Genomic DNA, 27,039 nt, shown 5'->3' on the forward strand with positions numbered 1-27,039 from the left:
CGTGTGCCTGTATGAGTGTATGTGTATACTGAATACAGTTGTTAGTTCTTTTGAATATAATTGTTAGCTTGGCCTATTATATTCAACAACCCAAATTCTATTCATCTTTCAAGGCTTTTATAAGATTTCTTTCATGAAGCCTTCTCTGTAAATTCTACTTCATTATTCTCTTCTGTTTTCTAGCCCATGGAAGCTATTATTTATTTAATTTTTAAATTAATTTATGTGATTAGGTAATAAGCTCCTTGTGGGTAAGAACTGGATTTTATCATTTATTTTTATATCCCAACAAATCCAGTACATGTAGGCACAAATGTTCAATAAATCTTCCTGAACTATAGACTAAATTTCCATGCATTTATACTGAAGAAAATCTAACTTGAATGAAATAAAGCGTGTTATAAGTTCATGAGCTACATATGAATTTCTCTAAAAATGAGTTTAGAAAGATGCAATGACAATACTTTCTCTAAAGACCTTGCAAGGAATACTGTCCCCTATCAATTGGTGATGATTAGAGTATGGGAAAGGGGGGTTGACAACTAAGAGTAGGTAGACAGAGGACCACAGGTCAAATTAGCTGCAAATGAATTTAATCCATTTAGATAGCTACACTGAATAGCTCATTGTCCCCTCACCAAATCCAGTTTGCCCTGTCAATGTAGCTTTGTGTTGTGATCTTATAATCTCTCTCAACCTTACCACGTTAGGAGTTCCAAAGAAACAGGAATGCCTCAAGATTTTGCCTTGATTTGCTTCTCGATGGACCACATAGGTGAAAGCAGAGAGACTGGCTCTAGGGTCAAATCAGAGGATGTGCTTTTGAGGCTGACTTTTGTTACAGATTAGCTGTAGGACTGTAGATAAGGTATATAACCGCTTGGCATCTTGATCTCCTAACTCATATACTATTACTACGTAGGGTAAAATGGTGTGGGGCTCACAAGAGCCAAATGAAATGAAAGGACTTTAAAGAGAATAAAGTATTATGGTGGTGCTAAGTGGTATCCTAATTGCTCGGTCATTGCTATAATTCTCTCTGAAAGTGACTTTTCTAAGTCTAGAATCATAGCCAAAGATTTCCACATAGGCCTTGCCTGAACATTTTAGGATTTTTTTGTGTTGGATAGTTGTAGTATAAGATTAAAGTCCATAAAGCCTTATGTAACTCTTGACAGTAGCAGAGCATCCTAGATTCACCATAGAGACAAGTAGTTGAAAACAGTTTTGTTAGCTTGGGGAAGATACTGCACTATTGAACTATTAGTATAAAAGCCTTAAAGCTTTTATAAGATGGTTAAAGTTTTCATACAGAGAATCAAATAAATGAAGCTCCAGGCTGTACAACTGACTAAGGCCGGCCCTGGGCTTAGGGTGGTAGTGGTGTCTCATTTAACAGTGAAATGGTGGTAGTGGTGTTTCATTTAACAGCGAAACCTGATACTACCAATGATGTATGTTATTTTTCTTTGCTTTATATTTGGGGTATACGTGTGTAAGACAGACTGGCGGAAGTAGATGGTTCTAGTTCAAGTTTAAATGTACATCTCTCTATTTTATTTTTATTTTTTGGCTGGGGCGGGGTTTGAACCCGCCACCTCTGGCATATGGGGCCGGTGCCCTACTCCTTGGAGCCACAGGTGCCGCCCCTCTCTATTTTATTTTTCGTGCTAGAGTTCTTGCTCAAAAGATGCCTGTAAGCTGAGATTTAAGGGGACTCAGTACATACGGGTTAAGATAAATGAGGTTTACTAAATTCAAGCTGAATGTTTTCTATCCCCCTCTTTAAAAATTCTTCAAACATTGAGCAACTATATCTGGACCACTACTCAGACACTTTGGAAGAAATGCCTCTGTTATCCTAAGGAAACAAACTGCCACACAAGAACATTAATGAGCAATTAGCCTGAGGAAGGAAAGTTCATTTATTGCCCATGGACCAGCAAAAAACTAATTGCAACTGTTGCACTCTAGGGAAAATGAGTCTCTCTCAAGGTATGTGAATGACCAAGAGGTTCTAATAAAAAGGGCACACTAAGTAGAATACCTTGGCCTGAATACTCAATAAAAGCAGGATATGAGGAATTAAAACTGAGGGTGCTTACTACTCACAAAAGTGAGCTAACTCAAGAAGAATTAGAATTTCTTTAGGATAACTATTTGTATGTAGTGCCCATTTGCAAACGACTCAGAAGGCCCATTTAAAATTCTTCTAACATCTGTACATCTTGACTAATGAAGCTAATGCTAGAAGAGGAGTTCACAAAGTCAGGAGTGGTAGACAGTCATTTGCAAATAGTAAGGGAGGGTAAGGTGCACTGTGCGAATACAAGTTGTAAACCTTTAAAATGGAAGTCCAAGAGACATTTAGGAAAACTGATTTGGGCTTGATCAAGAATATATGAATACAAAAGTAGCACAGGCACACAAATATGATAGCTGAATAAAGGCAAGAAATAGTCAAAGCAGTTGTTTAATGAGACAAACAACTTCTTTTGCAGTTTTTTCTTTTTTCCATACTCTGACCTACAAATTTGACAATCTGTGGGCCCAAGAAGGTAACATTGAAAGGTGTTAAAAGGGCTGGGATGTTTTGTTCAAGGGGGCTGGTGACTTTCCTAGCTTTATTTTGATGATGAGGATTGGTGTTTCCAAAGCCAGTTTTCTACCTTTTTTTCTTTTCTAAATTTGATCTCCCAGACAAACTCATGAGAGGTATAAGAGGAAGAAGAAGGGATCTGCAGTAGAAGCCAGAAGATCGAGGCGTGTGAATGACCGTAACTTTGACAAATTTACACAATCTCTCAGTCCTCATGTTTCTGCCTTTATCTAATGATGAGCATAAAAACTGAGCTCCTTATATCAGTGGATTACTATCAAGACCAAATAAAATAACTTCTATTCCATCTGTGAAATATTTCTGAAATGTTAACACCAGTGATGTTCATGTTTATTTATGTTGTTGGTTAACAGTTTTCTGGCATCATGCTGTGGTTTAGAATGGCTTGAGTTAGATGGCAGGAGCCCTACATGCAATTCTGTCAGCATCTCCTCCACCTCCATGGTGTTCACCAGTCTGTAAAAGATCCTGGATTATTTCTTTAAATTGGTCTATGCACTGGCTCTGAAATGTACCACTCACTTCTCCATCACTACAAATTTGCCTGCACTGTTTCCCATGTCTGGAATGGCTTTTCCCCCAGTTCCAAATCCTGCTCCTCTTTCGAGGCACAGTGTAAGTCTAACCTTATGAATTACAGTACATGCACTGACTCAAATACTTGCAAATATTCTGATGGAGGTATTTCCTTGTCAATTACATCAGACAATTCCATTGGTGTTGTCCGATGGTAGAAATCTTCTGAGCCTATTAGAAGAGATGTGTAATACCAATCTAAGTAGATAGGAATGATGTATAATACACCATTAAGTTGCAAATCTAGAGCCTGAACTGTAACTAAGTGCACAGAGTGAACTTAGTTTTTAACTGGATTGGACTGAAGAATGCATTTTATGATCAGGTATGATGGTTCATGCCTGTAATCCCAGCACTTTGGAAGGCCATGGCAGGAAGATTGCCTGAGGCCAAGAGTTTGAGACCAGTGTGGGCAACACAGCATGACAAGAATGCATTTTACATACAGAGTTAGGGTCTTTTGAACAAATCCATTTCAGGATCACCCTAGCTTTTACAGGAGGGGCTAAGTCATTCATTTCCCATTTAGAATCACATCTTTATTCTCCATCCACTCTATCTTCTCTCCTTTGCCTTATTCTTTGATCTCTTATTCCTTTTGAAGTTCACTTAACCTAACCTATCTGGAATAGAGGTTAGTAGCTAGTTCTCAATTTTTCCTCACTCTTGTGTCAAGCTATTCTTATGACTCCTTTCTTTCCCTTCACATCTTTCTTCTTCTACTCATTTTCCTTCACCTGTTCTCTTCAATAAAGATCAGCTGTTGAGTCTCTGAATCCACATAGTGTTTAAAGTTTATATCACACAAGCTAATCCTAGATCTTTTTTCTTTTTCCCATTTTCCTTCTCCCATTCTCTCCAATCAAGATCAGCTCTTGACTCTCTGGACCCACATAGTGTTTAAAGTTTATATCACACAAGCTAATCCTAGATTATAGTCTTTTCTAATGATCCTTTCCTTGTCTCCCCAACCAGACCATATTCCTCTCAAGGGCAGGGGCCATGCCTTTTAACTTCACTTAGGATTTCCAAATTTGTTGGCTGAAAAAGTAAACAAAACAACAGAGCTGAATGAACATGGTTCTTTTGCTAACAAGATATACCAGGTCTGCCAAAGTGGCTAAAATCATTATGAGTCTTATGAATATTAAAGTGGGGGCATTGACTCTAGTGGCTTATTGACATCAGTTAAGTATATAGAAAATATTCATATAATGGCATCTCTGATAACTGTCTGATAACCAGGAGGTTTTTGCTGTAACAAGAGATGGTTGTGGTATTTGACTATAACATTTAGCATAGTTCCTACCATGCAGGAGTATTTCACATGTGTATAGCACACATGACTAAAGTCTGTATGAGAAGTAGAACAATTTGAGCAATTAAAAAGTAATTAATAACCATAAATCTGACATAAGAAGTAAAGCAAAAACAAAACTGAGGTATATTCAAATACTGCCAGATGCCATTACTGCAACTGCAATGGTTCCTTAATTCAGCAGTTCAAACATCTCCAGCATTCCCAGGAACTAGGAAGATAATTTTAGGGCCAATTCAGAAGCCAGTGGTTTGGGTCACTTGTTAACTGAATAGTATTTTTTGTAAACATTCAAATAGATTATTTGAATAAAATCATTGTGTTAAAACTTAACTAGGTACATTGGGAAATTAGGCCGACATTTGTAAGAAAAGGACAATAAAAAGAAAGATTTTAAGGGTGCTAAGTGTTGATCTGTGGTTTCTTAAAAATTTCATGTGTAACAAGCTAAAATCAGCAGATTTAAAAGTAGCCATTTTTTTTTTTAGTCCAGTCTCCCCAGAAATGTCCCTCCATTTATTACTCTGGGAAAGGTGATAAGGTGTTCCAAGTCCTAAAGGAGGGCTGGCTGGGGTAGCTTCTGATTTTACTTTGTTCAAGAGAACACAGAGGAATGATTATGGAAACCAATATAGGTAGTCTTGGCAGAACCTATTCTGAGGGATTTTGGCTTGGGGAGGGACAAAGCAGACCTATCAATCTGTTACTATAGCTTCAATTCCCTTGGGTTAGAGATGCCTTCCCAAATGAGAAATGATTCCTGCCCACTAAAGGACATTACCACTATAATCAGCTTTCTTTCCTGAGTAAATACTAGTAAATGGGGTAGCTACCCACTTTCCTTTTCCAAAATATCCATTTCATAGTCTAACAAGCTTTTTGAAAAGCCAAATGGATTAGCTAGTAAGCGAAACTAGAAGAAAAATAGAGCAAATAACACTGGGACTTTTTGGCTAGGCTTTTATATTTGAGGCTTGAAGATAACCTCATATTTGAGTTATTAAGCCTGTGATTCCTCAGGGAGAAACTTTAAATGGGCCAGAACTCACTTCCAAGGAAACAGTGACTTTCTTTGGTCAATGCTAAAGCTGACTCATTATACTGAGGCTCTCTCAGGAAGGTCACTGTTAGCCATTTCTGGAACTCCACATATGTGCACATACTAGAGCTAATGGAAGAGCCTCACATGTAATCAGCTTAGAAAATGATGGATTCGAGGGAGGAGCAAGATGTCGGCTGAGTTACAGCTTCTTTGCAACCAGGCGTGGTGAGATTGGGGAGAGAAGACTCCAGGCATCTCTGGCTTGTGGGCTCTGCCCAGAAACATCCTTTTAGGGACAGAGAGAGACAGTGAGAGACTTCTGGACCCCAGGAGGAGGACAAAAGCAATGGAGAACTGGCGAGTGGTTGCTATTGGTTTCAGGCTGCCACAGCTATAACTTCAATAGCAACAAGATTACAGACAGAGAAGGCCTTCCCTGTAGCTTGTTTTGTTGTTTTGGACTTGGACACTTGGTTAAATTACCTTGGGAGAACTTGGGCAAGAGTACGGGTGACTTTAAGCATTGTCCAGGGTCAGGACTGAGCCGCTGAGCCGAAATGGAGTTAACGTTGGTCAGCTGTGAGCCTGTGTGCAGCATTGTGGGAGAAATGCCCTGCAGGCTCCGCCCGCAGGGTCACAGAGCTAGGCTCAGGCTGAGAGACCTTGGGCAAGTAATCTAGTGACTGTGAGCAATGCCAAAGGCCGGGACAGAGATGCTGGAGAAGAGAGAAGCTTTCAGTGCTTGACAGTAGGAGGGCTGCCTTGCAGCCTCAGCCTTCAGGGGCATAGATTGAGGCTGGTTTTGGTGTACCAGATAAGTGGGAAGCCACTTCAGGAGAGATCCCAGTGACAAGTGCTTTCCTGGGAAAGCTTTGGCTTAGCCAAGGTTAACGGACTAAAGTGTCTTTTAAGTAGGCTGAGGAGAGATTCAGGTTCTCAACCCTGCAGGGTTTGTGGGCAAAGAAGGCAGCAGAGGCCTCCAGTCTCCATCTCATAAAGCTGTATCAATAATGTGATTAGTATCTCATATCTGAGATCACCTGTTGCCCATACAATATCCAGGAAGAGATATACACTGCTTTTTTTTTTTTTATTTCAACATTTCCCGCTAGATTTTTCTTTTTTCTATTTCTTCATTTTTCTAGTTCAAATATAATTTCCCATTGTTGCCTTCTTTAAGAATATGAACTTCACATTTGCTAGTGTTTCTGCCCCTGTTATTTGGTTTCCCCCTCAATTTTATCCTGTAAGGTTTTCTGTTTGTTTTGGTTTGATTTATAGTATTTTTGTCTTTCCTCTCTATTTTGGTGGAGGTGGGGTACTGTGTCTACTCAGGCTGCAAAAAGCTGCTGACCTCAAGGGAACCACCCAACCTAGCACACCCAGAGGTTGGGGGGGGATTTAAGGTATGGGTCAATGTACCCTAATGTACACTTTTATTATTCCTGCCTCCTTCCTTCTGAGCCTCTCTTCTTTTTGTCAGTATTCCCTTTTACTCACACCCTCTCCTTTCTCTGTTTTTGTTTTTTAAAATCTTTTTTCCCCCTTCTTGCTCTTCAATTTTCTCAATCTTTTAGTCCTGTACCAAAGGATGCATCGAAACCTTAGGCCAGAGGCATGGCAACTTACAGAACAAGAGGAATTGAAAGTAAAAGTAGGGCAAGGAAACAGATAAAAGAAAACACTCATGAGGAAGAAGCAGAAAAATCTTGGCAATGTGAAAAACCAGTCCAGAGCTAACCTCCCCCCCCCCAAGGGACCATGAGGTAGCTACTGCAGAGGATTCAACCTATAAAGAAATGTTAGAAATGACAGAAGGGGAATTTAAAATATAGATGATGAAAATGATGAAGGAATTTCTAAGAAAGCAGGAAATAACCAAAAAACAATGAAGGAAATTGCTGAGAAAGTGTAAAATAACCAAAACTAAATGCAAAAATAGAATCAAATAAGAGATGAATGATATGAAGAATATAGAAAGGATAGAACAGAGCTGAAGGAATTGAAGCAGTCAATTAGGGAACTTAAAGATGCAATAGAAAGGATCGACAACACATTAGACCATGCAGAAGAAAGAATCTCAGAGGTAGAGGACAAAGCTCTTGAGATAGTTTAAGAGGTAGAAAAGAAGAGAGAGAAAGCAGAACATTCACTGACAGAATTATGGGACTTTATGAAACATTCAAACATATGAGTTATAGGTATCCCAGAAGGGGAAGAATGCCCCAGAGGAATAGAAGCCATAATAGAGAATATTATAAGTGAAAATTTCCCAAATATCACAAAAGATTCAGAGGGTTATCAGACCTCAGGATGCCTCAACTCAAATAGAGCTTCTCCAAGACAGATTGTGATGAACCTGTCCAATGTCAAGACAAAAGAAAAGATTTTGCAAGCTGCCAGGAGTAAGCGCCAATTGACCTACAGGGGGAAATCCATCAGGGTGACTGCAGACTTCTCCAATGAAACTTTTCAAGCCAGAAGACAAGGGTCATCTACCTTTAATCTACTTAAACAGAACAATTTACAGACCAGAACTCTATATCCTGCTAAGATAAGGTTTAAAATTGATGGAAAAATCAAATCTTTTACTGATATACAAACATTGAGGAAATTTGTCACAAGGCCAGCTATACAGGAAATACTTCAACGTGTTCTACACACTGACCATTGCAAAGGAGCAGCAGCAAACTAAGCACCCAGAAATTAAAGGAGAGAACATAGCTTCCACAATGATGCAAAAATAAAAATAAGCAATGGAATTTCACAGAATAAGATGACTAGAACACTATTACACGTATCAATTATCTCACTAAGTATTAATGGCTTGAATTCCCCACTGAAAATGCATAGATTGGCTGATTGGGTAAAACCTATATATCTGTCTAACAAGGGTACAAGTGAACTTTTCTATAACTAGAATATAAATGTTTTGACACAATGACTAAGCAAATGACATGAAATCTATGTTAACCAGCTTGAGGAAAGTATTTCAAATTTTATATAAAAACACTACACTGTACCCCATGTTTGCATTAATGTATACAGTTATCATTTAATAAAAAAAAGATCCATTTCAAAGAAAAAAATTAAAACTCTGAAATTATCTAATAATTAATTTTAAATGACAATAAACCCACTATACATTAAAAAAAAAAAACACACAAGCCATCCATTCGCTATCTGCAGGAAACCCACCTAGCCTCAAAAGACAAATTAAAACTCAGATTTAAAGGATGAAAGAAAGTTTTTCCGGCAAACAGAATTCAGAAGAAAAGAGGGGTTGCAATCTTATTTTTAGATACAAGTGAATTTAAAGCAACTCAAGTCAAAAAAGACAAAGATGGACACTTCATATTGACCAAGGGAAAAATACAACAAGAAGACATTTCAATTCTAAATATTTATGCACCCAACTTCAATGCTCCCAGATTCTTGAAACAGACCTTAATTAGTCTGAGCAATATGATATCCTATAACTCCATAAGAAGAGGGGACTTTAACACTCCTCTTACAAAGCTGGACAGATCCTCTAAACAGAAATTAAACAAAGATACAAGGAACTTAAATGAGACCATAGACAACAGAGCTTGATAGACATATATAGAACACTCCATCCCAAAGATAAAGAATATACATTCTTCTCATCACCCCATGCAATATTCTCTAAAATTGATCATATCTTAGGACACAAAACAAACTTCAACAGAATCAAAAGAATTGAAATTTTACCTTGTATCTTCTCAGACCACAAGGCATTAAAGGTGGAACTCAACTCCTACAAAAATGTTCAACCCCACACAAAGGCATGGAAATTAAACAATCTTATGCTGATGATGGTTGGGTACAGGAAGAGATAAAAGAGGAAATCATTAACTTCCTTGAGCATAACAGTAATCAAGACACAAGCTACTAAAACCTGTGGGATATAGCAAAAGAAGTCCCGAGAGGAAAATTTATCACTTTAGATGCCTACATCCAAAAAACAGAAAGAGAGTACATCAATGAACTCACAAACCATCTTATGGAATTGGAGAAAGAAGAACAATCTAAGCCTAAACCCAGCAGAAGAAAAGAAATATCCAAAATTAAATCAGAGATTAATGAACTTGAAAAAAAAAGAATCATCCAGAAAATTAATGACACAAGGAGTTGGGTTTTGAAAAAATAAATAAAATAGATAAACCTTTGGCCAGACTAACTAGAAATAGAAAAGTAAAATCTCTAGTAACCTCAATCAGAAATGATGAAGGAGAAATAACAACAGATGCCACAGATATACAAGAGATTATCTCTGAATACTACAAGAAACTTTATGTCCAGAAATTTGACAATGTGAAGGAAATTGATCAATATTTGGGATCACACCCTCTCCCTAGACTTAGACAGGAAGATATATATTTCTTGAACAGACCAATTTTAAGCACTGAGATCAAAGAAACAATAATAAATCTCCCAACAACAACAACAAAAATGCCTTGGTCTGGATGGCTTCACACCAGAATTCTATCAAACCTTCAAAGAGCTTATTCCCATACTGCAGAAATTATTGCAAAGAATTAAGGAGGAAGGAATCTTTCTCAACACATTCCATGAAGCAAAAATCACCCTGATACCAAAACCAGGAAAAGACCCAACTAAAAAGGAGAACTTCAGACAAATTTGACTCATGAATATAGATGTGAAAATTCTCAACAAAATCCTAGCCAATAGATTATAGCTTCTCATCCAAAGAGTCATACATCAAGATCAAGTAAGTTTGACCCCAGGGATGCAAGGCTGATTTAACATATGCAAGTCTGAAAACATTATTCACTGTATCAACAGAAGCAAAAGCAAAGACCATATAATCCTCTCAATAGAAGCAGAAAAAGCATTCAATAAAATGCTGCATCCTTTTCTAATTAGAACTCTGAAGAGTATAGGCATAGGTGGCACATTTCTTAAACTGATTGAAGCCATCTATGACAGACCCACAGCTAATATTTTACTGAATGGAGTAAAACTAAAAGCTTTTCCTCTAAGAATTGGAACCAGACAAGGCTGTCCTCTGTCACCACTACTATTCAACATAGTGCTGGAAGTTCTAGCCAATACAATTAGGCAAGAGAAGGAAATAAAGGGCATCAAAATGGGAGCAGAGGAGGTCACACCCTTCCTCTTTGCTGGCAATATGGTCTTATACTTAGAGAACCCCAAAGACTCAAACACAAGACTCCTAGAAGTCACCAAAAAATAGAGTAATGTCTCAGGACATAACAGCAATGTCCAAAAGTCAGTAGCCTTTGTATATGCCAATAGCATCCAAGATGAGAGGCTAATTAAGAACACAACTCCCTTCACCACAACTTTAAATAAAATGAAATACCTAGGAATATACCTAAGAAGAGAGGCAAAGGACCTCTATAAAAAAATTATGAAACCCTAAGAAAGGAAATAGCAGAGGATATTAACAAATGGAAGAACATACCAGGCTCATGGCTGGGAAGAATCAACATTGTTAAAATGTCTATACTTCCCAAAGCAATCTGCAGATTCAATGCCATCCCAATTAAAATACAAATATCGTACTTTCAAGACTTGGAAAAAATAGTTCTTCATTTTGTATGAAACCATAAACACCCCCATATAGCTAGGGCAGTTCTTAGTAATAAAAACAAAGCTGGGGACATCAGTCTACCAGACTTTAGTCTGTACTACAAGGCCATTGTGGTCAAAACAGCATGGTACTGGCACACAAATAGAGACATAGACATTTGGAATCGAATAGAAAACCAGGAAATGAAACTAACATCTAATAGCCCCCTAATCTTCAATACACCAAACAAGAATATACAAGAGGGAAAGAATCCCTATTCAATAAATGGTGCTGGGAGAACTGGATATCCACATGTAAAAGATTGAAACTGGACCTGTACCTTTCTCCACTCACAAAAATTGATTTGAGATAGATAAAAGACCTAAATTTAAGGCATGAAATGATAAAAAATCCTCAAAGAAAGCATAGGAAAAACACTTGATAATATTGGCCTGGGGAAGGACTTTATGAAGAAGAGTTCCATGAAAAAAAAAGAAGAAGAAGAAGAGTTCCATGGCAATTGAAACAATGAAAATAAACAAATCAAACTTAATGAAACTGAAAAGCTTCTCTATAGCTAAGAGGACAACCACACCAAATAGGCAACCTACACAATGGGAAAGGATATTTGCATATTTTGAATCAGACAAAATCTTGTTAACTAGGATCTATAGAGAACTCAGATTGATCCACATGAAAAAAGCCAACAATCCCATATATCAATGGGCAAGAGAGATGAATAGAACCTTCTCTAAAGAAGACAGATGAATGGCTAACATGAAAAAATGCTCATCATCCCTAATTATTAGAGAAATGCAAATCAAAACCACCCTGAGATACCATCTAACCCCATTGAGAATGGCCCACATCACAAAATCTCAAAATGGCAGATGCTGGTGTGGATATGGAGAGAAGGGAACACTTTCATACTGCTGGTGGAACTGCAAACTAATACAACGTTTTTGGGAGGAAGTATGAAGAGTCCTCAAAGAACTCAAGCTAGACCTCCCATTTGATCCTGTAATCTCATTACTGGGCATCTACTCAGAAGGAAAAAAATCCTTTTACCATAAGGACACTTGCACTAGACTGTTTATTGCAGTTTAATTTACAATTGCCAAAATGTGGAAACAGCCTAAGTGCCCACCAATCCAGGAATGGATTAAGAAGCAGTGGTATATGTATACCACGGAATATTACTCAGCCATTAAAAAGATGAGACTTTACATCCTTTGTATTAACCTGGATGGAAGTGGAACACATTATTCTTAGTAAAGCATCACAAGAACGGAGGGGCATGAATCCTATGTACTCAGTTCTCATATGAGCACAATTAATGACCTAGTACATGGTAGGGGTGTGGGGGAAGGGGAGAGCAGAGAGAGAGATGAGGAGGGAGGGGATGGAGGAAGGGAAGAGCAGAGAGAGGGAAGGAGGGTGGTGGGTGGGGGAAGGGACGAGGAGAGAGAGGGAAGGAGGAAGGGGGTTGGGGGTCTTGGTGTGTGACACACCTTTTGGAGGCAAGACACAATTATAAGAGGGACTTTACCTAACAAATGCAATCAGTATAACCTGGTTTCTTGTACCCTCAGTGGATCCCCAACAATAAAAAAAAAAGAAAGAAAATAATGGATTCATGTTGACCATGGCAGGTGGCCTTGACAAGCCTGCTTCAAGGCCAAACCTGGAGTGTGTACTCATATGTTGGTATCTGTGCCTTACAGGTTGTTAAATATTTTGACTAGCATCTCTGAATGAGTCAAATTCTTATTTAAAACAAAACAAATCACTTTTTGAAATGGAATTGTCAAGTATAAATTTGCAAATTGCTAAATTCTACTTCTGACTTAAAATATTCCAAAGTAGTGAAATATTTCAAATGGCAGACAAATCAGAAAATAATATCACTGAGTGTCAGACATCCAACACACAAATTTAATAGATGTTAACATTGGCTTCACATATTTCTTTATGATATAGATATAGCCAAAGGTGCATAGCCTTATCCCTATACCCCCCCTTTTTTTTTTTTTTTGCAGTTTTTGGCCACAGCCGGGTTTGAACCCACCACCTCTGGTATATGGAGCCGACACCCTACTCCTTTGAGCCACAGGTGCCGCCCTCCCTGTACCCTTTTACTTTCTTTCCCCAGAAGTAACCACTATCCTGACTTCATTGTCAATTAAAGAAATGCAAATTAAAGCTACAAGCTACCATTTCTACTGATCAGATGGATATACATTAAAAGGTTTATATTCAGAGCTGCTGAGGATATTGCAAACTAGAACTTTTATTCACTATTAGGGTGAGTATAAATGTGTTCAGTCTCTTGGGAGGACAATTTGGTAACATGTAATACTGCTAAGAATTAAGCCTTTGTATGTACTCACAAAAATGCTCCAAAATATATGAACTAGGTTGTTCACTGCATATAATAATATAATAATAATAAAAGATTAAAACCAGACAAGTCCACCAAGAGGCAAGTAGCTTAATAAATTGTAGCCTATCTGTGTGTTGTAATATCATGTAGCTACTAAAAACAAAGAGGTAGATATATGCAAAGAAATCTAATAACTGTATGGAAAGATACTAAAGACATGTTACCAAACAAAAGAAGCAGGGTGAGGAATGGTCTGTATAATAAGATTCCCTTTATGGAAGGGAAAAATATGCATAAAGGTTTGGAAGGAATCTCTAGAAACTGGTAAAAATGGTTACCTTTGGAGATGGAGATGTGGGGGGTGTGTGGTGAGAAATCTTATATTTTCTTTTTATGTCTTTCTATACAGTTTAAACTTTCAGACCATAGATATGTGTTAATTTTATATTTTTATGTTTTAATATCAACAGCACTTATCTAGATGGTGAGATTATGGGACATTTGAATTTTTCTTCTTTATACTATGCTTTTAAAAAATAATAAGTATAACTAAAATATCTTTTACTGTTAGTCTGCAGGATTCCTTTAAGATCTCCCATTTAGGTTTCTTCCTTGACTTAGGGTATTACCCCTTCAGCAGGTCTCTTGTAATATTCCCAGATAATAGTAACCCATTGTCAATCATCAGTAAATGATACTTCTTCTTGGAGAGCTGGCATCTATGAAAGCAGAGACCTGAGTCCTTAGAGATCAGGCCTCTGTCCTGTCTTTAGGACAGGACTCTGTGGGTGTGAAAATAATATACGTATATACACACAAACTAAGAATATTACAAATGCTTCATCAATTCAAAAAATAATATTTTGTCTTTTGTTGAATTATAAAAATCATAAATGCTCAGAAAATTAAAGGGAAGACAATAAAATCACTTATGATTCCTTATACAGCAAATATTATTTCTAACATTTATATATACTTCCTTTTACACTTTTTCTCTGCATGTACACACTACCTTTGTACCCTACAGGTGTAGTAGCATTCAGTATCCTTAACTTGTCACTGAACATTATATTGTGAGTATGTTTCCTATACCTGCAGGGATGTACCAAGGTCTGGGGGATGAAAATGGTCTGCTCTGGGTGCAGACAGTAAGGAGAAGTGCATTTTATCTATAAATATGAAAAACAATAATAAACCTGATGAGTCTGTTTTTACTATTACCATTCCCTGGAGATCCTAAACAATGTTGGCGATAAAATACCCCTCTCACTGTCCCATCCTCCTTTAATAAACCATTGTATGACCACCCAGTTCTGATCAGGGGAGAGGGAAGAGAAAAGGGTGGACTTTTATCTAAGGGAGACAGGCTAAGGGCCAGAGTAAGTAGCTTAGAATCAGCCAGGAAGTCATGGAAAGACAGAATGAAGAGGCGACATTTCAAACAACCCTTCCTTTACCCGTTTGTTGCTTATATCCATCCAACTTAGATAACTTTTAAAAATCTGCTTGACTTAAAAAAAGAGCAGCTGTCTTTCTTATGTGCATATAACTTAAATCATTAGTGATGCTGGTGTAAATGCCCCCTGTGTGTTGCCATCTATAATCCTTAGGCTAAAGTGGCCAAAAATGCAATCAATTATTCAATTATAAAATAAAAATAGACTTCCTTACTCCATTTCCAGCTGTGCTTTAGTCCATGATGATATTCAACTCCTGGTTTTACAAAGACATCTTAGTTTGCTGCACATCGTTTGAGTTTTGCAGTATACAACTACTAATTTATCCAGCATTTCTGGAAGATCAATGAAACTAAAAACACCTTGTAACTTCTCTGGTCTACAGTGAATATTCTGGACTCTCTGGGAATTCTACAGACTGTAAACTTCAGATTCTTTCAAAAATCAGCAAAACATGCTAGATTCCCCAGCAAATGACCTCCCCATTTTTTTATTTTCTAGCCAGCTCCATGCATTTTGTAATCTTGAAATTACTGGATCATCTTGTATTGATGGTGGAACAACATGGAGCCACGATCAAGGTCTTAACGCTAATACAGTTTCATGTTTTAGAACTTAAAAAAAAAACATTTTGCATTGCAAGAAATTTCCTAATTAACTTCTGAAGAATTTGTACATTAAAACATCTTACCCTGCTGGAGAAGACTGATAAAGCAAACGTACTACCTTCTGTTGAAGAGAAACTGTATTTAGAAGGAACTTGCTATTCTCATAAAACTTTTAATAGGAAGAAGTGAATCAAATTCCTTAATTACCATTTTATGGTTGGTAAAAGGGCAAATTACATGCCATCCATTTCTAAACTTCTAAATGTCTCTGGTGCTTTTAATTAAAGCTGCCATCTAGAAACTACTAAAGCAATTTTACGCAATTAGTTATTTATAGGTTACCATAATACACCACTCAAAATATGATTTAAGTGATTTGCAGACTGTTAGTGTGTGATCTCTGTCACTGTTTTTACCATGGGGTGGAGGGCTCTTCTTTTTAATCAGGTGAGATGATTCTTAAGTGGACAGATAAGAAGGTGTGACACTGAGGAGCTGTGATAAAGGATGGAAGTTACTCTGGCTAGTGATCTTAAAGAAAGAGGAAGAACTCCATGTTGTCAATGTTTACATGCAGGGGTGCAAGTTTCACTCTAGACAATACTGTGGGAGTGAAGTATGTCACTGTTATTCTTCCATATATCCCCACTTTGCAGCTATTCTGTCAGATACCTAGCACCACACTTTTCCATGCCACCTTGAGTAGATCTCACCCAGCCTTGCCCTCCTTGGGTGATTTCGTCTACGTAAACATATCCATCCTTTGCTCCAGGCCTTCAAGGCCCCATAAAGTATTTAATGAGGAATAAATGTGCTGTTCTTTCAGGCAATTCCCTGCACTGAACACTAAGTTCACCTCTTAAGAAAATCCTTATGGAATGAATTTTATGGTGAAAGGGTAGGATGCTAAGGGAACTATTATGGGTAGGTGGAACTTGTTGGGCTTCCCTGAATATAACATGTACGAGGAACGAGCACTAGAACTGCTACTCCATCTCAGGGAGGATCAGCTAATCAAATCACACACAATGCATGAAACCCACCCTACCTTCACTCTTGTTTTGTTTGTGATGCCATTGCTACCTAGAAATTATCAAGTCTCAGATTGATCTACAATCAATGTGGAGTTTACTTCTATTCAAAGTAAGTCAGTGCAGGTCCCTATTATAATCCTTATTACTACTGGCAATAAAACAGCAAGACTGAGCATAATGGCAGGTGACATTTACTGTGCACACTCTACATGCTGCACATTGCACTAGGTGCTTTACAGACATTTTCCAAAACCTAGCTGTATAGACACTATTACTAGTATTACAACTTTACAGATGAGGAATCCAAAGCTCAGGGAGGTTAAGTGCTTTACCCAAGGTCACACATTTAATGACAGTTGGATCTGGGATTTGTATCCAGTTCTGTTTGACTCCTGATCCTGGCAAACTGTCATAATATTTGGTCTGTAAGTATTATTTCTACGTTCGCTAGAATCTCACTCATACAGAAAATTAAAATAAATGCTGAAGAAATTCATTTAATAATGCATCTGTGGCTTTATAAAATTTGAATGAACTTAATGCAGGTTTTTCTTAATCATGGATGCTACCTAGACCAACCAGGCAATTAGCCAAGGCTAGGCAGAACTGCTTTCCTTTTGTTTGACTTCTCTCCCCAACAGCTTATAGCTGTGGGGTTGCAACGGAACAGGCAGGAAGGGTCTCATGTTCTAGTGTCTGCACCACAAGCAGATGTTTTAGGCAAGCTATGCACAAAAACAAGTTAAGCTTTAATTCTGGTTGCATAATAGGCCTTGTCTTCTATTGTAGCTATAGTAAGCTGAGAGACCAATAACATAGTTTAAGAAAGACATTCCCCTAAATGAAAACAGCACAGGATCACTGAGGGATAAAGAATAAATGTTTTGCCTGAATTTTAAGGCTTTGTCAAACATATTTTTCTCAAGATATCTCTGATTCTAAAACAAGGATATTGGAGGGAAATTCTCATGGGAAATTCCTGGACACTGAGTTGGGAATATGGCCATGGGTGGTAGAATGTTGGTCTTACCCAGAAAGAAGACTTCTCTAAGTGACTCTTCAAACCTTTCCCACTTACCGTAAAGCCTGATCTTACTCCCTAATTTTCAGCAGAATAGATCCACTTCTCTGAGAACATTGAGGCTACCAGAATGGAAAACTACCAACCTTCTAGCTTCTTCTACCTATAACCTTATCCTCATACCTATACCTACACATAATTTTAGGATGGATCCTTGAAATTCCCCTCCTATTCAAGACCTACTCTCTTCCGGTTTCCTCCAGACCTTGTGGCATCCTTTGTTCCCTGTCTTCTGTGTCTTTCCACTGACCCATAAACATTGTCACATATCCCCTGTAGAAAAGTCCTTCCTGAGCTCCTTGGCCTCCCACTACTTATCACACTATCTCCAACATTCCAACTTCTTCAGAGAGTGATAGTCACTAGTGATATTGATTGTATCACCTGTCATTGGTTCATCAAATGAGTAAAATCTGGTTCCCACCTCTACCTCTATTCATACCACCAATGGCAGGGTCACCAATGAACTCCTCATTGCCTAATCAAATGGGTACAAATGTGAAACATTCCCCACTGGTTTCCACATCTCCTTGAAACAAATTGCTCTCTTAGCTTCCTTGATACCACACTTTTGGGTTCACCTCTTTATTCCCTGAGGGTTTCTTTTCTGTCACTTTCATTAGATCCCTTTTCGTTGCTTACTTTGTATATTTTAGTCCTCCCTATGGTTTCTTTGCTCCAGCTTTGCTCCAGTGCATTTATCACCTTGTCACCAAAAGTATCAAAAATACATGTGCCAGATGATCACATCTCTCCTCTGCTTCAAATTTTTTGTCTCTGGGTGAAAATCCAAACTTATTTCTGCTTCTGCTCTTCTAATTACTCTCAAATAGTTTTATGCTAAAAAATACTGATTTTTTTTTTGTGGTTTCCTAAATATACCATTCATTTTATTCATGCTGTGTCTTACATGCTGTGGCCTGTAATTTTGCTAAGGGCTGTCCCAAGTATCAATCCAAATGGTTATGTCACCAAGATGGATAATACACATACACGAAAATAATTTAGAAGAAACCTTATTACACTCATTACACAGGAAAAGCAAAAGAATATTCCCATGTCCATTTCTGTACTACACTCTCTCCCTTATAGAAACTAGCGCTATCAGAAGGGAATCACTGATTATAGTCTTACCATCTTTCCATTAACCCCACATATAGCTTTTCAGAATAGCATGCAGATGCCAGCGGAATGAGTAGAGCTTCAAGATGCACCTCAGCTATGTCTGGGTAGGGACAAAAACAGATTGTGTCTAGACTTTATCATATCCAGATTTAATTGCCAATAAAGTTAAAATGAATACTATACGCTTAGTGTCATGAATACCCTAAAAACACTTTAGGAAGCTGTCAAGATTTAAGAATCATTCCCTCCTATGAAACAGCTTAGAGGCTGTTTGCCCTCATCTGGATATTGCATAAATTCTGCTGAGTTCTGAGGTCAGTTTGCTTAAAGATATATATGAAAATAGAGATATAATACGTGGTGAGGTCCAAGAGGACCAAACTAAGTCATTGATTAATTTCATACTGTCCAGTCACTCTTTCACCTTCTGTATCTACTTAAAAAAATAAATGCATTCAGCTTGTCACAAATTTTATTTTATATCCCCACCTAGTACCATTTCACATTCTGCTTAAGTACTTGGTCATCTATTACATGACTCATTAGTTTGAGTTCTCTGTAGAATTAAAGAAAGTTGCAGTAAAAATAATAAATGGAACCTAAGCTTCAACTACATCATCCATGCATGTTTTAAAAGCATCTTTCAAAGTCAATTCAAACTCATATACAATGCCAATGATTAGCACTCCATCAACCTCTTTGCTAAACGTTTTTCTTTGCCCTATTACATTGAAGTATTGATGAGTAAAATGGCAAATGTTTCTCTTTATTGGGATTCAAATCAAAGTGTCTAAAACTGGATCAGACGAAGACTTCTTCCCAAGAAAAGTACCCAGGGGCTATCCTATGAAATTCCATTTGGGGATGCTTCCACTTTTCCTTTAGACAAAATTTGTAGTTACTACTATAGACAAGAATTTTAATAAAAAAAAAATGAAGCATTCCTGTCTCTGCCCCTTAAGGAAAATTTGGTGAAGTTCCTAATTGCAGAAGCTTCTAAAGCGATGTGACAAGGTTTCCTGGAGATTTATGTGAATAATTACATTTACAGACTATGGAAATGCTCTGTAGTGCATTATGAGTACACTACTAGGTCAGAAAAAAATCTGAGAAATGACTTTAATACGAAAAGGAAAATAGACCAAAAGTTATTTATCTTGTAAATAACAAGGCACCATGTGCCTTTTTTGGCATCATGGGTTTTTTTAAGTCGGGAAGACTTGGTTACCAGTATTGTTTCCTGCCAGCAGTTCTCAACCTGTGGGTCGTGACCCACAGGAACTGTATTAAAGGGCCTCAGCATTAAGAAGGTTGAGAACCACTGTGTGTAAACTGCGTGACCTTGGGTACATTTCTTAACCTGAGTCTCTGTTTCCTAGTCTGTAAATGGCACACAGTAGGCACTCGGTAAGTTTTAACTATGGTTATTTTATTAAATTAGTGCTGGCAATGTAAGGGTATACAGCACACCCGCTGGGTGAAGTGCTCAACTGCAACTTGAAGTTTACCTTAGAAATGGAAACAGTGTGAACTAAACATTTGTACCCTCATATTAATCTGACATAAAAAAAAGAAATATTAGAGGACAATATGGGAGGGAGGTCATACTGAGCCCTTCATGCTGGGAGGGAGGTCATACTGAGCCCTTCATTTTACAACTGAGATATCTCAGGACCCAGTGTTTGAACGCCCGATGTCACAAAACTACTCAACAAATTCATTTAGTCTATTTTAGTCTATTTCATTTCAGAAATCAAACCATGGGAAGGTACAGTGACTTGCATAGGGTCATTCAAGGAAACATGGTCATTACATGGATTGAACAAGGAAGTTCAGGTTTCTCACCTGGGATGCATTACAATTTGTTGCCATTTCTTGAAAAAATCCAGTGGCTTTTAACCTTTTACCTTTTGCTGACTCGTTTTTAATCCTATTTGGTAATTTACTCTTCCTTTAGAACGAATGATCTCAAAAGCAAATTTTATTTCATCCTATTTTTAGAATAGATTCAGAAAGTAAATTAGCTGTCTTACAGATTAACATTTATTTGACATACCTTGCATAATTAAGGACATGTTGAAGAGCCTGCTTATAATTGCAATCTGTTGCTTGTTAAAGTCTTAGAGCAAGCTCTCTTTCCTAACCTAGAAAATGGTACTCCCTAGATGTACATTTCCGTTTTCTAGTGATCTACAGCTTTTCTTTATTAGCGTCTATGTACAAGGAAGAAAACAAAACCTCTTCTTAAAGAAATCTTTTAAACATTTGCTGTTTTCTTAGGGTGAAAGGAGGAGCTGATGTGCATGGTAATTGTAAAGCGGAAAACAAACAAATTGGGCTTTCTTGAGGGACAAAGAATCTGTAGTAGAACCTCAAAAGATAAAATTAGCAATTAGCAATACTCGCCTCTCAATTTGTACACTGTGCTTTAATAGGTTCTGGCAAGATTTTTCCTTCAGTAGAAGTCTATGAAATTGCCCTGCGGCATTCCTTATAATGAGACTCTCACTTCTGATTCACTGACAAGGGTGAGTGCCAACTACGTGACTATATTCAGCACAGACATAGGTGCCATGTCTAGGCACCTATGTGATCCAACCAGCATTTTCAAAGCAACTGATGTGTGGACACAGGTTTTGTCATCCGAGTGATCATAAAGATCACTAATAGGGTCTTCAAACCTTGTCAGCATGGTTGAAGGAGAGGTGGTATATACCTCGTACGCACCACACATCCCGCTCCAGTCGGCATTCTAGGGTACTCACTGGATCAAAGCAGATTTTGACAACACCAACTTCGGGGAAGTTCTGTGAAAGCTGTCCTGGATGGAATCGACATTCTGCCTGGGCTAGATGTTGTTAGGGGCCTTTATTGCTTTGGGATGAATAAAGTGTGCCAGATTATGGGAAAGGCTACTCTTGGACAGAAAGATGAGTAAATCAAGTCAAGGGAAAATGTACTAGTAGCTATGACAAGAAGAAAAAACTTAGTTTAATATTAGCTTTAATAGATATATAAATTTTAGCACCCTCATTACTGATACTTCAAGAGTTCACATAAATCCTATTCGTAAGGACTCTATTATTGCTGCTTTCCAAGGGGGGAAAAAACTGCAGTGAACCAAGGTTTTATTTGGAAAATCTGGGATATTCCTTTTCTATGTGGCAGATTGAATGTGGTAGGTGAGGTGAATGGTTTTTAAACCAGCAGCCACTCATGGGGACGCCAGTTTCAGGCACAATATAAATTTGATTCTTTCCCATTTCTTATGCAGAAATCCTTAAAATACCTATAAGAGTTTTAAACCTGTGTAAAAGGTGGGACCTAGTCTGATTTATTGCCTTGAAATAACAGCGAATTATATGTTGTACCTGAGTCATTCATTCACTCATTAAATATTTATTGTGGACCTACTATGTGTAAGAAATGAGAGCTGGTACAGAGCAAAAGAAAAAAAAAAACATTTTACCATAATACTTGGGAGGACTTATGTTCCCTTAGGGAAAAAAGTCACCCCCTTTAAATACCATTGAAGTTCCCTTTAGGAATGAATTCTAGGCATAGATAAGACGTACTTAATTGATCAATTACACAATAAGCATGTGTGGTGGATCCCACACTGTGCTAGAAGTTGGCGGGGAGGTGGAGAAGATTCCAAAATATTAGATGTGTTTTTTTTTTTTATCTCAAGTACCTTACTTCAATAGAAAAAAACATACTCATGAAAGCATAGGAAAGCAAGAGAAGGCAAAATAAAATCACGTGCTAATTGGGTGGTGTAAACACTGTTAAATAAATTCAGATTTAATGGGCTAGGGTTAGCCAGAGGGGCTTTATGAAAGACAAAGGGCTTGAAGAAAGTGAAGTCTTTAAACTCTGATAGTAGTTGGAACTTAATCCTACTATGGTAAATGTCAAATGGCTAAAGAGCACCCTCTTAAAATTTGAAATAAGTGACCATCTAACAAATTAAACACATTGACCTCACTCTGTTTATTGGCACGGAAAGATGTTCATAAGACATTAAGTGTGAAAAGCAGGTTACAGAATAGCATTGTGTAATACAATTTCACTCTTAAAGAAATAAAATATACGATATGCACAGAAAAAAATCTAGAAGGATAAATACTAAAACATTAACAGTGGGTTTCTATATGCGGTAGGCTTGTGGGTGATTTTAATTAAAGTTTTTTGTTTTCTCTTTTTTATTTTTTTTGCAACAAATGTGTGTTCTTTGTGTAATAATTTAAAGAGCACTTCGGCTTCATAAAACCCGGGAACATGAATACTTTGTAAAATCCACTAACATAAATGCATGCACCTGCAAACACACACGCACAGACGTCTTGGAGAAGAAACAGAGAAGAGTGATTAAATAGTTAAGGAAATAGGGTTGATAACATATGAAGACAGACTTCAAAGGTGACTATCCTTCAGCTAAGTGGCCTAAGATGGCTATATGATCTAAGTCTATAAAATCATGAAATTAATTGGAAAACACATATTTTGTTCACTAAATCCTAGGGAATTAAATTGAAGGTTGGTCCTTGAAGACTGAGAAATAAATTTAGGACAAATAAAGGTAAGGTTAATCTGTCACACGAAACAACAACAGCAACAACAAATTGGAATGTGTTTTCCTAGAGGTACTTTAAACTGAAAATATAAGTAGTTTCCAGTATAATTTAGATAAATGAATGGAAGAAAGGTTCATTAAAGGATGTTAAGCAAAAGCCAGGAACGTTTAGGGTCTGTGAGATATTTGACATATTTGACAGTGTTAAAAGGTTGAGTATAGACCAAATCCCAACAGGCCAGAACTAAAGCAATGGCCTAGAGCAGTGGTTCTCAACCTTCCTAATGCTGTGACCCTTTAATACAGTTCCTGTGGGTCCCAACCTACAGGTTGAGAACTGCTGGCCTAGAGGCTCACTGCTGAGCAATGTTAACCTGTTAGTTGCGGGACTGTAGGGAGTTTCCAGGAAGTAGTCCCTGGGGACAGGTTGGTGTGCCAGGGAGGCCAACGGAGGGTTCTGGCCAATAGTTATTTCAAACATTTGAATCTTTAAATAACAATTACGGCCATGCTAATGCATATTGGCTAAAAATTCATCTTGGAGATGCCTATTTTCTCGGATAGACTTCAGAGAAGATGGCTTTCCAAGGCAAAATATGGAAATGGATGGCTGGACTACAGCGTAGCAACAGTCTTAGGACTTTGATAAATCAAATGAAATCTTTAGAGGACCATAAGATTTGTTTTTACCTCGGGGGCTGTTCAGTGAGGCTTCCGAAGCTCTCCCACCATCTCCACAGTGACTCTGGTCAAAGGGAAGGCACTGATCACCAGTTCCTGCCACCACTTCGAAATTCTTGGACAGATCTTTTGTTTCCACAAGCGATTTCAACTTGTAGACTTTTCGCGTATTGGTATCTGATAAGTAGAGTGATTCAGACACAGGGTCCATGGCCAGATAGTATTTGTGAGCAGGACTTGTGCTAAGAAAGAGAAAAGTAAAGTTACTAAAAGAAGTTTGTCCAGTACACCCCCTGGGGTCTTCCTTTAGTTACAAAGAGAAAAATCTCTTAATAGATGAATGGGTTCATTTATCTTCTTTCTAATGTACCAAGGGGATGGATACTTCTTTCTTTTTCTAGTAATGGGTTTAGATAGGAAAAAATCCAGTGTGTATTTCTAACCTGTAATGATACTGACATTTCAGTACAATCCATTTGGGGGTAGAAAGAAACAGAAGATAGAAAATCCCAGGAGATGACTTTTCTTATACTTTTCATACCCAGTTATCCAATTATCTACTAGATGACTGCTTGGGTGTCTCACTGCCACCTTGAACTCAACAAATCCAAAACAGAACTTATTTTCTTTTCCTGCCTTCTTCATCCTTCATAAATCTACTCATTCTCTCTTGGGCTTCCTGTCTCACGTGGGGACACTACTACCTTCCCAGGCCTCAATTGTAAATTGAAAGGCATGTCCAAAGCTTGTAGAGTGTCACTGAGAGATAACTGTGCTGGTGACAGACTGCCAAACATTTCTCTCCAAGCTTCCCTTTTTCAGCTGGCCACCACACTTCTCTAATACATTTTTTCTTCTTAATAGAATTGATTATATTTAGCTTTTTAAATTTTTAGTTATAACTACACAATACATGATTGTGTGGTCATATAGCCATACCTCCGAAAGGTGACACTAAAGTTAACTTGATTGGATGTTGGTCTTCCTGAAACCTTCATTACATATTCACATGAGATTGTGTGTTATTTTTATCAGTATAGATGGCTGAGCTTGTTCATTCTTTTTGATTCCTCCTCGTTTCATCTTTTTCAATGGCTACAGAAACTTTGGTTTGGAGGGTATTTAGTTTGAACCTAAGGCTCATATAATACTGACATCATCCAAGCCCCAAACTGAGTCATCCTTGATCCCTCCTTTCCCCTCTACATGGAGTTGCAAACTAGCTTTCAGCACCATTCTCTTCTTCCATCCCTCTCCCATTACATTAGTTCTTTCATCATCTCTGGTCTGGGATATTTTCTATCATCTGGCATGTAGGAGATGTTTTCAAAATATCCAATCCATGTCTCCCCACACTCCCTTAGGATTATTCTGATCATTTGGCTCCCGTCTTCAAAAACTTTGTAATGTACCTTGGTGTGGTATGCAAGTCTTTCTTCACTTAATTCATTCTCCTGTGCCTTTTGGGGCTTTACTCTAGCATCATCTCCTGAAGGAAGCCTTCCCTAAATCTCCAGGCTTTGTTCTTTGCATTATGCTTACCTATATTCTGGGGATTACATATTCTATTTAAATAATTTGTTTATATGTTTGTATCTTTGTGTCCCCATCTCATAATAAACCAGGAGAGCTTGGAGGAGCGCAACTTTGTTATGTGTATCTCTAATGTGTTCAAAGCGCACACCTCTGTTGGTTGTCAAAGCCAGTAACCAGAAGCCATTCTTTTCGACCTACTTCTTTCCACCATTCCTTACATCCATTTTAAATATCCATAAAACACCATGTTTTTATGATTCTACTTCCTACATTCTTCTCCAGTCTGCTCATTTCTCTTTATCTCTGCTGTCATTAGTCTAAGACCCTACCATCTCTCATCTGAACTTCTTCCTTGGTTCCATTTCTATACCATATATTTGTTTATTCATTCATTAAAAAGCATTTGTGTAGTGCATATAATGTGCCCAAGAACTGTGCTATGGTCTGGAGATTTACTTGTGTGTAAGATACAGTCCCTTCCTTTATGAAACTCACAGTCTAGTGGGAGAGAGATAACTAGACAGGGTATAACTGTCATAAGTACAAGTGTTATGATAGGAGAGAGGGAGAGAAATGACTAGGGAGGAGAAACTTGTGACTTAGCAGCACCTATCATGTTTTATTAGCATTAGTTTTTTAAATTCTTAACTAAAGTCTGTACTTTATTTAGATCCTTTTCCAGGATCCCATCCAAACTATATTTAGTTATCTTTGTCTTCTTAGCTTTTTCTAGGCTGTGACAGTTTCTCAGACTTTTCTTGTTTTTTGATGTCCTTAACAGTTTTAAGGAGTACTGGTCAGGTATTGAAGGATACCCTCAACTGGAATTTGTCTGATTTTTTTTCTTATAGTTAGACAGGGGTTATGAGCTTTTGGAAGGAAGACCACAGAAGTAAAGTGCCATTCTGATCAAATTTTACCAAGGGTACATATTATCAACATGGTAACCATTCATGAGGTTGAGCTTGATCACCTGGCTGAAATAGCATTTGTCAGGTTTCTCTACTACAGTGGTTCTCAACCTGTGGGTTGCGACCCCTTTGGGGGTCAAACAACCCTTTCACAGGGGTTGCCTAATATCAGATATTTACATTACTATTCATAAAAGTAGCAAAAATTACAGTTCTGAAGTAGCAATGAAAATAATTTTATAGTTGGGGGTCACTACAATATGAGGAATTGTATTAAAGGGTACGGCATTAGGAAGGTTGAGAACCACTGCTCTACTGTAAAGTTACTTGTTCTCCCTCACTTTCCACATTTTACACTTTGGAAAAAAGTAACTGAAGTAACTGTGCACAGTCAGCACTTAAGGAGTAAGGAAATATGCTCTACCTCCTTGAGGGTGAAGTATCTACATAAATTATTTGCAAGTCTTGTAAATGGGAGCTTTATCTCTTCTCCATTTATTTATGAATTCAACC

At 37.7% G+C, this 27,039-nt stretch overlaps 1 protein-coding gene across 3 annotated transcripts in view; it reads right to left on the reverse strand.

Moving 5' to 3' along the window:
- Positions 1–27,039, reverse strand: part of TENM1 (teneurin transmembrane protein 1) — a 596,275-nt gene that overhangs the window by 85,471 nt on the left and 483,765 nt on the right. For all 3 annotated transcript variants that reach the window (XM_012812797.1, XM_003801898.2, XM_003801899.2), the window contains one exon: positions 24,089–24,321. In XM_012812797.1, coding sequence (XP_012668251.1) covers positions 24,089–24,321 — 233 coding nt within the window. The remainder of the gene's footprint in view (positions 1–24,088; positions 24,322–27,039) is intronic.

The sequence above is a fragment of the Otolemur garnettii genome, unplaced genomic scaffold (assembly GCF_000181295.1).
Source record: "Otolemur garnettii isolate 467f Iridium unplaced genomic scaffold, OtoGar3 scaffold00224, whole genome shotgun sequence".
NCBI classification, from domain to species: Eukaryota; Metazoa; Chordata; class Mammalia; order Primates; family Galagidae; genus Otolemur; species Otolemur garnettii.